Genomic DNA, 8,710 nt, shown 5'->3' on the forward strand with positions numbered 1-8,710 from the left:
TGTGGTACATTTGTTACAGTTGACAAGCTAATACTGGTACATGTTATTCCTAACTAAAGTCTATAGTCTACGTTAGGGTTCACTCCATATTGTACATTCTGTGGGTTTTGACAAATGCATGACATGTATCCATCATTAGAGTATCATACAGAATAGTTTCACTGCCCTAAAATTCCCTGTTCTTCACCTATTCACTTCTCCCTCCCTCATCTCAAACCCCTAGCAACCACTGATCCTTTTACTGTCGCCATAGTTTTGCCTTTCCCTAAATATCATAGAGTTGAAATCATACAGTGTGTAGCCTTTTCAGATTGGTGTCTTTCACTTAGAAATAAGTACTTAAGATTCCTCATGATTTTTTCATAGCTTGATAGCTCGTTTTTTGTTATCACTGAATAGTATTCCTTTATATGGATATACCACAGTTGATTGATCCATTCACCTACTGAAGAATACCTTAATTGCTTCCAAGTTTTGGCAATTATGAATAAAGCTGGTATAAACATCCATGTACAGGTTTTTTTGTGGACATGTTTTCAATTTATATGGGTAACTACTAAGGAGCATGATTGCTAATGGTATGATAAGAATATGTTTAGCTTTCTAAGAAACTGCCAAAGTATCCCAAAATGGCTGTAACACTTTGCATTCCCACCATCAATGAATGAGAGTTCCTGTTGCTCCACATCCTCTTAAACATTTTGTGTTGTCAGTGTTTTGGATTCTTGTGATTCTAATAGGTATGTGGTTGTATCTTGTTTTAATTTGAAATTTCATAATGATGTGAACATCTTTTCATATGCATCTGTACATCTTCTTTGGTGAGGTGTCTGTATAGATCTTTTGCCCATTTTTTAATCATGTTGTTCATTTTCTTATTGTTGAATTTTAAGAGTTCTTTGTATATTTTGTATAATTGTCTTTTATCAGATGTGTCTTTTGCAAATATTTTCTCCCAGTTTGTGGCTCATCTGCTCATTCTCTTGACAATTCTTTCACAGAGCAGAAGTTTTTAATTTTAATAAAGTGCAACTTATCAATTTTTTATTTCACAGATCATACCTTTGGTATTGTACCTAAAAATTCAGTCATCATCATACCCAATATAATCTATGTTTTCTCCTATGTTATTGTCTAGATGTTTTATAGTTTCACAGTTTACATTTAGGCTTATGATCCATTTTAATTTCATTTTTGTAAAGGGTATAATGTATGTGTCTAGAATCTTTTTTTTAGTGTGGATGTCCAGTTGTTCCAGCACCACTTATTAAAAGGACAATCTTTTCTCCATTGCTCCTTTATCAAAGATCAGTTGACTACATTTGTGTGGATCTACTTCTGGGCTCTATTTTTTTCCACTGATTTGTCTATTCTTTAATCAATACCACACTCTTTTGATTACTGTAGTTTTATAGTAAGCCAAAGTCAGGGAGTGTTAATCCTCTGATGTTCTTTTCCTTTAATATTGTGTTGTCTCTTCTGGGTCTTTTGCCTCTTTTCATAAATCAGTTTAGAATCAATTTGTTGATATCCATTAAATAACTTTCTGGGATTTTGATGGAATTGCCTTGACTATAGATCAAGTTGGGAAGAACTGACATCTTGACAATATCAAGTCTTCCTATCCATGAACATGGAATATCTCTGCATTAATTTAGTTAGTTTTTTATTTCTTTCATCAGAGTTTTTTATAGTTTTTCTCATGTATATACATATCTTCTACATATTTTTTTAGATTAATGCCTGAGTTGTTCACTGTGGGGGTGCTAATATAAATGGTATTTTAAATTTCAAATTCCACTTGTTTAGTGCTGGTACATTTTAAAAAGTGATTGAATTTTGTAAATTAACTTTATATCCTGTGACCTTGCTATAATTAGTAATTAGTATGAATACTTCCAGGAGTTTTTTTATTATTGATTCTTTCAGATATTCTACATAGATGATCATGTCATCTGTGAACAAAGACCGTTTTATTTCTTCCTTCCAAATATGTATACCTTTTATTTCCTTTTATTGTCTTTTTGCCTTAGCTGGGACTTCCAGTCCAGTGTTGAAAAGGAGTGGTGAGAGAGACATCCTTGCCTTTTTCCTGTTCTTAGTGGGAAAGCTTTGAGTTTCTCACTGTTAAGTATGTTGTTAGCTCTAGGTTTTTTGTAGATGTTCTTTATCAAGTTGAGGAAATTCCTCAGCTATTCCTAGTTTGCTGAGAATTTTAATCATGAATAGGTATTGGATTTTGTCAACTGCTTTTTCTGCATCTACTGATATGATCATGTGACTTTTCTTCTTTAGCTTATTGTTGTAATGGGTTACATTAATTGATTTTTGAATTTTGAGCCAACCTCGTATACCTGGAATAAATCCCACTTGATCGAGATATAGAATTCTTTTTATACATAGTTGGATTAAATTTGCTAATATTTTGTTGAGGGTTTTTGCATCAATGTTCATGAGCGATATCGGTTTGTAATTTCCTTTTCCTGTAATGTCTTTGTCTGGTTTTGGTATTAGAGTTATGCTGCCCTCATGAAATGGTTTAGGAAGTATTCCCTCTGCTTCCATCTTCTGGAAGAGATTTTAGAGAATTGATGTCATTTCTTCCTTAAATGCTTGGTAAAATTCACCACTGAACTCATCTGGGCACAGTGTTTTCTGTTTTGAAAGGTTATTCACTATTGATTCTTTGATTCACCATTGATCTCTTTAATAGACATAGACCTGTTCTGATTGTGTATTTCTTATTCTGTGACTTTTAGCAGATTCTGTCTTCAAGGAATTGGTACATTTCATCTAGGTTATAAAACTTGTGGGCATAGGGTTGTTCAAAATATTCCTTTATTATCCTTTTAATGTCCATAGGATCTATAGTGATGTCCCTCTTTCATTTCTGATATTAGTAATTTGTGTCTTCTCTCTTTTTTTCTTATTTAGCCTGGCTGGAGGCTTATCAGTTTTATTGATCTTGAAAAAAAAAAAAAAACAGCTTTTGGTTTTGGTGACTTTCTCTTTAGATTTCTTGTTTTCAATTTTATTGATTTCTGATCGAGCTTTTTTCTAAATTTTATTTCTCTTCTTTTGCTTACTTTGGATTTAATTTGTTATTTTTCTAGTTCCTTAAGATGGAAATTTAAGATTTATTGCTTTTATATATTTCTTCTTTTCTAATATATGCATTCAGTGCTATAAATTTCTACCTAAGCACTGCTTTGCTGCATCCCACAAATTTTAAGTTATATTTTCATTTAGTTCAAAATATTTTTAAATTTCTTTCAAGATATCTTCTTTAGCCTAAGTGTTATTTACAAGTGTGTGGTTTAATCTCCAAATATTTTGGAGTCTTCCAGTTATCCTTCTGTTACTGATATCTAGTTTAATTCTCTTGTGGTCTGAGAGCATACATTGTATAATTTTTATTCTTTTAAATTTGTTAATGTGTTATTCATGGCCCAGACTGTGGTCTTTCTTGGGAAATATTCCATATGAGCTTGAGAAGAATGTGTATTCTGCTCTTGTTGGATGAAGTAGTCTATAGTTATCAGTTATATCTAGTGGTTGATGGTGCTGTTGAGAACATTTATTCTAAGAAAAGGGTCTCCATTTTTATTAGATTGTTGGTGGAGTCCATGACCCAGAGAACTTCAAGGAGCTCTGTCCTGAATATTGTAAGGAGTAGTCTTTCTCCTCCCTTCTCCCGTGGTCTGAACTAATGTCCAAAGCTCTGTCCATGTGCATAATTGGGAGCATCTGGTGGTTCTTCACTCTGGAGCCTTAAAATTTGCACTTCTAGTAAGTTCCCAGGAGATGCTGATGCTACTGGTCCCAGGACCACACTTTGAGAACCACTCATCTCCCACCATGCAAGGAGTAAATGATATAACATATATAAAATATTTGGCATAATTCCTACCACTAATGAACATTAAATTTATGGTAGTGATTGTCAGTATTGTTGGGATTATTATAAGCTGGGGATAATAATACTTGCTCATGGGATTGTTGTAAGGATTAAATGAGTTAATCCATGAATGTGCTTCCAAGTGCCCCAGACACTTTAATCCCTCAGTAAAAGTCAGCTTTTAAAATGATTAATTATTACTAGTACTGTAGTAAGCCTTCTCTTAGTAATGGCCTCCTGGACTAAGGGAACCCATAAAAACATGGTAGAACTTTGACACATGGATCAGCTATGGGCATTCAAGAAACATCGACTGTATGCAAAGCTCTTGGGGAACAGAGAGTTTGAATCCTTTAAGGATCTTTCCCACAGGTTGAAAACTCAGATGCCTTTGGAGGCAGGAAGGAAACAGAAATAAAGGAAGCAGTAGCGATAAGACAGTAGGGGATGGTAGAGCCTGGGCAAACTGGAAAGGACGTGTTGTACCTAAAAGAAAAAAATGTATAGTGGTCAAATATATATATGTGACTAACAGTCACCTATGGCCTGTGGTGACCCATGCTCCAAAGAAGAGACTGTACGGGACTTCCCTGGTGGTGCAGTGGTTAAGAATCTGCCTGCCAATGCAGGGGACATGGGTTTGAGCTCTGGTCCGAGAAGATCCCACATGCTGCAGAGCAACTAAGCCCGTGTGCCACAACTACTGAAGCCCACGTGCTCTAGGGCCCCCATGCTGTAACTATTGAAGCCCACACACCTAGAGCCCGTGCCCTGGAACAAGAGAAGTCACCGCAGTGAGAAGCTCGCGCACCACAAGGAAGAGTAGCCTCTGCTTGCCCCAACTAGAGAAAGCTCGCGTGCAGCAACAAAGACCCAACGCAGCCAAAAATAAAAATGTATATACAAGTAAATGAATAAATTTATTTAAAAAAAAAAGAAGGGACTGCATAGGCAAGTTGTTTGTGGCTGATGAGAGAGAGATGGAAATGGCCAGAACCACAGGAGCTCAGAAGGCAAAAGGCAAAAGATCATTTTGCCTTTTGGGTGAGGGCATAGGTGAAGCCTTTTCACAGTTGGTGAGCCTGGCTGGAACTGCGCCTTAATGAGGAGAGAGGATTTGGAGAAGCTGTGAGGAAGTTGGCCTCCTCACTGAGTTGGAAGCTTGAGGTAGGCCTTTGACCTCCCTCTTCTCTGCACCTAACACATAGTAGGTGCTCATTAAACAGTGAGTGAATTCCTGATGGGATAAATTGTTGATGGAGTGAGAGATTTCCTTTTGGAATGATTGGGGGGATTTTAAACACATCTCCAGAAGCTCTTAGAGAGAGAGTCTGGTGTCATGGGTAGCTGACTGGCCTGAATTTGAATCCGACCTTATCTTGGAGCCTTGATTTACTTGCTATGTGACATTGGACAAGAAATTACCCACTCTGAGCCTTAGCTTTCTTAATCTGTGAACAGATGATAGTAATTACTATCTCAGATTGGTTACAAGGATCATAGAGCATATAACTATGAATTTAGCCTTCCCTTCCTTTTCTAGGTTCTTTGAAAAAGAACATCAGACTCCCAGTTCCCACCTCTGCTTTCCCTTCCAGAGAAAAAGATCCCAATTGCAATATCTTACTCTCAATATAAGGAAGACCTGACAGAGGACAAGAAGATCCTTTTGGCTGCCATGTACCTTGTCACCAAGGGACAGAAGCTCCTGGTGGAGAAGGACATTACTCTGGAGGACTTCATCACCATTAAGGTGACTCCTGTAACCTGTTCCTAGCAGGCCTCCGTCAGAGCTGGGGGAGGGCATCAGAGGCTGGGGGTTTGTGCTTTTAGCTCTGGCTTCAGCTCTCAAGGGTTGGAATAAGTGGTGTGGATGCAGGAGTATGGATATAATGATAGATCTCAGTAATGGTGTAGGTGGAAGCAAGTGGTAGACAAGTTTAACTCCCCATCCTCTGACCAAGCCAAGATCATGGATTTCCTGGGAGAATGGGGAGGAGGGGGAGTGACTTATGGGTACTGCCCCTCCAGGTGCCTGGCCCAACCACGGTGGGGGTGGAAGTGATGGTGGTCAACCCCCTCTTGGAGAGAGTGCAGGACTGTATGCTGATGGTGGAGGGCAGTGGCCTTCTCCAGGGACAGCTCAGCATCAAGTAAGTGTCAGCCTGGGGTGGGAGGGCTGCTTATAGCCCTTCCTTATAAAATGGGCCGTAAAGACACTGCCAGCAGGGGGAGGAGGGAGAGATTCTGGATCCCCAGGAACCATCCCACTGCCTAGACACTACAGCCTTTCTTCATTTATTCATTTCTTTATTTATTTAATCATTAACTTATTTGGTCATATAACTTGTCCACTCATTCACATTCATATTTTCTTTCATTTATCCATTTACTTATTCATTCACTCACTCTTATTCATTTACTCTCTCCTTCACTCATTCATTCACACTTTTTTCATGTTTTCACTCATTCATTCATGTATTTATCTACTCAACTCAGTTTTGACTGGTTCATTCATCCACTCATTCTTTCTTTAATTTGCTCACTCATTTACCAATTCATTCACTCATTCATTCATGTATGCATTCATTCACACATATTCTATTTATCAGTGTACTCATTTATTTACTCATTCTCAATCATTCACTCATTCATTCATTCATTCTCTCATTCATTCACTCACTCACACTCATATGGTCCTTGATCATATTGGCCTGTGCTCTGACCCACGTGTCAACTGTTGGGAACACCAAGATGAACAGATGCGGTTCTGCCTGAAGAAGGACTCTCAGCAATATATGGTTCTTCAAACGAAGACAGTGTGATTTGTGCAAAGGGATGGACCCTCAAGGTCCAAGAGCTCAGAGATAGCCCTTGAGTTGGGATTGGGTGGGACCAGGGGAAAGCCCCAATGGAGCTGGTATTTAAGCTGGGGCTTAAGTGATGAATTGTGGAGATTTTCAGGGATCAAGAAGGATGGAGAACTTCCCAGTCAGAGGTCTCCATGGCTGGTATAGTCAGGGAAGGTCTCCTGGAAGAAGAAAATCTTAATCTGGGCCTCGGATGTAATTGGAATGGGAAGGGCACCCTAGGTAGGAGGAACAGACCAGACAAAAGCCCAGAGGAGGGGAAGTGTAAGGTATGTTCAGGGCACAGGGAGGAGACTAGCCTGACTGGTTGAAAGAAGTAAGAAGTGGTAGAAGGGGTAACTAAGCTGAAAGCATATTGAAAGGCTTGAATGTCAAGCCACAAGGTGTGACTTTGATCCTAAGGGCTCTGGAGAGCTGTGGACTGGAAGACCAGGTTCAGGAATGAGACAGAGCTGAAGGTCTGCCTTTCTCCCATTTCCCCAGTGTGCCCAGCCTGCAGCCCCAAGAGAGGGCCTCAGTCCAATTCAACATCATCCCCTCCAAGAGCGGCCCACGGCAGCTGCAGGTGGAGCTCATCAGCTCCCACTTCCCGGACATCAAAGGCTTTGTGATCATCCACATGGCCACAGCCAAATTATGGGCCATGGGGGGCCAAGAGTGGAAGAGATGGCCCCTGTTCCCCTCCTGTTCACCTCTCTGTCCTTCCCATATGGGAGCAAGGAGGCCTGGGTTCCAGTCCTGCTTCAGCTTCTGCCCTACTCTGTGAACTTGGGCAAGTCCTTCCCCTCCTGGGCCACAGTGTCCCTATATGTAAAATGAGGTGTTAGACTCAGTAACCCTTAAACGTTTGGACAATGATGGATGACATAAGGAGCCATTACCACCTTCATCTCATCACCCTCATTGCGGATGACCTGATGGACCGAGCATCACAGTAACCTTGGCCCACCCGGCTGTGCCACCTCCTGCCAGCCAGTTCACCATCACCCTGGCTGACCCCTGCACTCTCCTTGCTTGTCTCTCAACTCTTCAATGCTCTGACCACAGCCAGATCAAGAATATTCTCCAAGCTCTGACAGAGAACCCAAAAGTTTTGGCACTGACACCTAAATATCCCTCAACACTCCTGTCTTACACAGAGGGGACAGTCTAGCCTATGGCCACGGGGTAAGCTAGAGACAGAGCTGGGGCCCATGTGCATGCCATTTACACCAGCAAAGTTTTACCCTAAAGTCATGTTCCTGAAAAGTATTGGGTTTAAAGTGATGGGAGAATTTCCTTCAATGAAGACACAGGCCCAGCAACTGGAGGTGGGGAGGAGGAACGCGTGGGGAAGGGAGTTGTTACTGCTGCCTGAAAGAAGCTGAAGAAAGAGGAGGGGACATCAAGCCCAGCTGAGTTTGGGGATAGAGCCCCAAATCTGATCTAGCTATGGTCATCAGGGATCTCGTACAACCAACCCAGCTACACCCAGTGTTCATTTACTTCTTTGGAACCAGAACAGTGTTGTCTTTGAAAAACATCCCCAGCAGCTTACCCTACACACAATCACTCTCTTAGCATCAAAGCAGAACAGAGACTACTAGGATGAGGACCAGAGTGGAAACTATCAGGCCCTGAAGATAACTGCATCAGACATAGAAAGCAGCTCCAAAATGCTGTAGATAGCCAAGGAATTATAACTAAGCATGCAATTTAAGTAATCTGAATGACAACAAAACAGGCGCATCTGCAGCAAGACGTCTCCTGGTCATGACTCAGGTGAGAACAATTCATGAAGGGGGTCAGGCAAACACACAGACTTTTGCATAACCTTTGTGACCTAAGCCTTAATGAAGACATTTCTCTGATGATTCCACACAGCATGGGGACAGCTTGGAGAATCCAGATGAGTGGATGCATTTAATGAGTCAGGCCCTCAGCTCCAGGACTCCTCTCCAAA

The 8,710-nt window shown here is 40.5% G+C and overlaps 1 protein-coding gene across 1 annotated transcript in view; it reads left to right on the forward strand.

Annotated features, from left to right (window-relative positions):
• Nucleotides 1-7,534, forward strand: part of TGM6 (transglutaminase 6) — a 36,933-nt gene extending 29,399 nt beyond the window's left edge. The window contains 3 exon segments of the mRNA XM_007465428.1: nucleotides 5,495-5,651; nucleotides 5,930-6,051; nucleotides 7,252-7,534. Of these exon segments, the coding sequence (XP_007465490.1) occupies nucleotides 5,495-5,651; nucleotides 5,930-6,051; nucleotides 7,252-7,534 (562 nt within the window).
• The last annotated feature ends 1,176 nt before the right edge of the window (nucleotides 7,535-8,710 follow it).

This window comes from Lipotes vexillifer, unplaced genomic scaffold (genome assembly GCF_000442215.2).
Source record: "Lipotes vexillifer unplaced genomic scaffold, Lipotes_vexillifer_v1.1 scaffold875, whole genome shotgun sequence".
Classification (NCBI taxonomy): domain Eukaryota; kingdom Metazoa; phylum Chordata; class Mammalia; order Artiodactyla; family Lipotidae; genus Lipotes; species Lipotes vexillifer.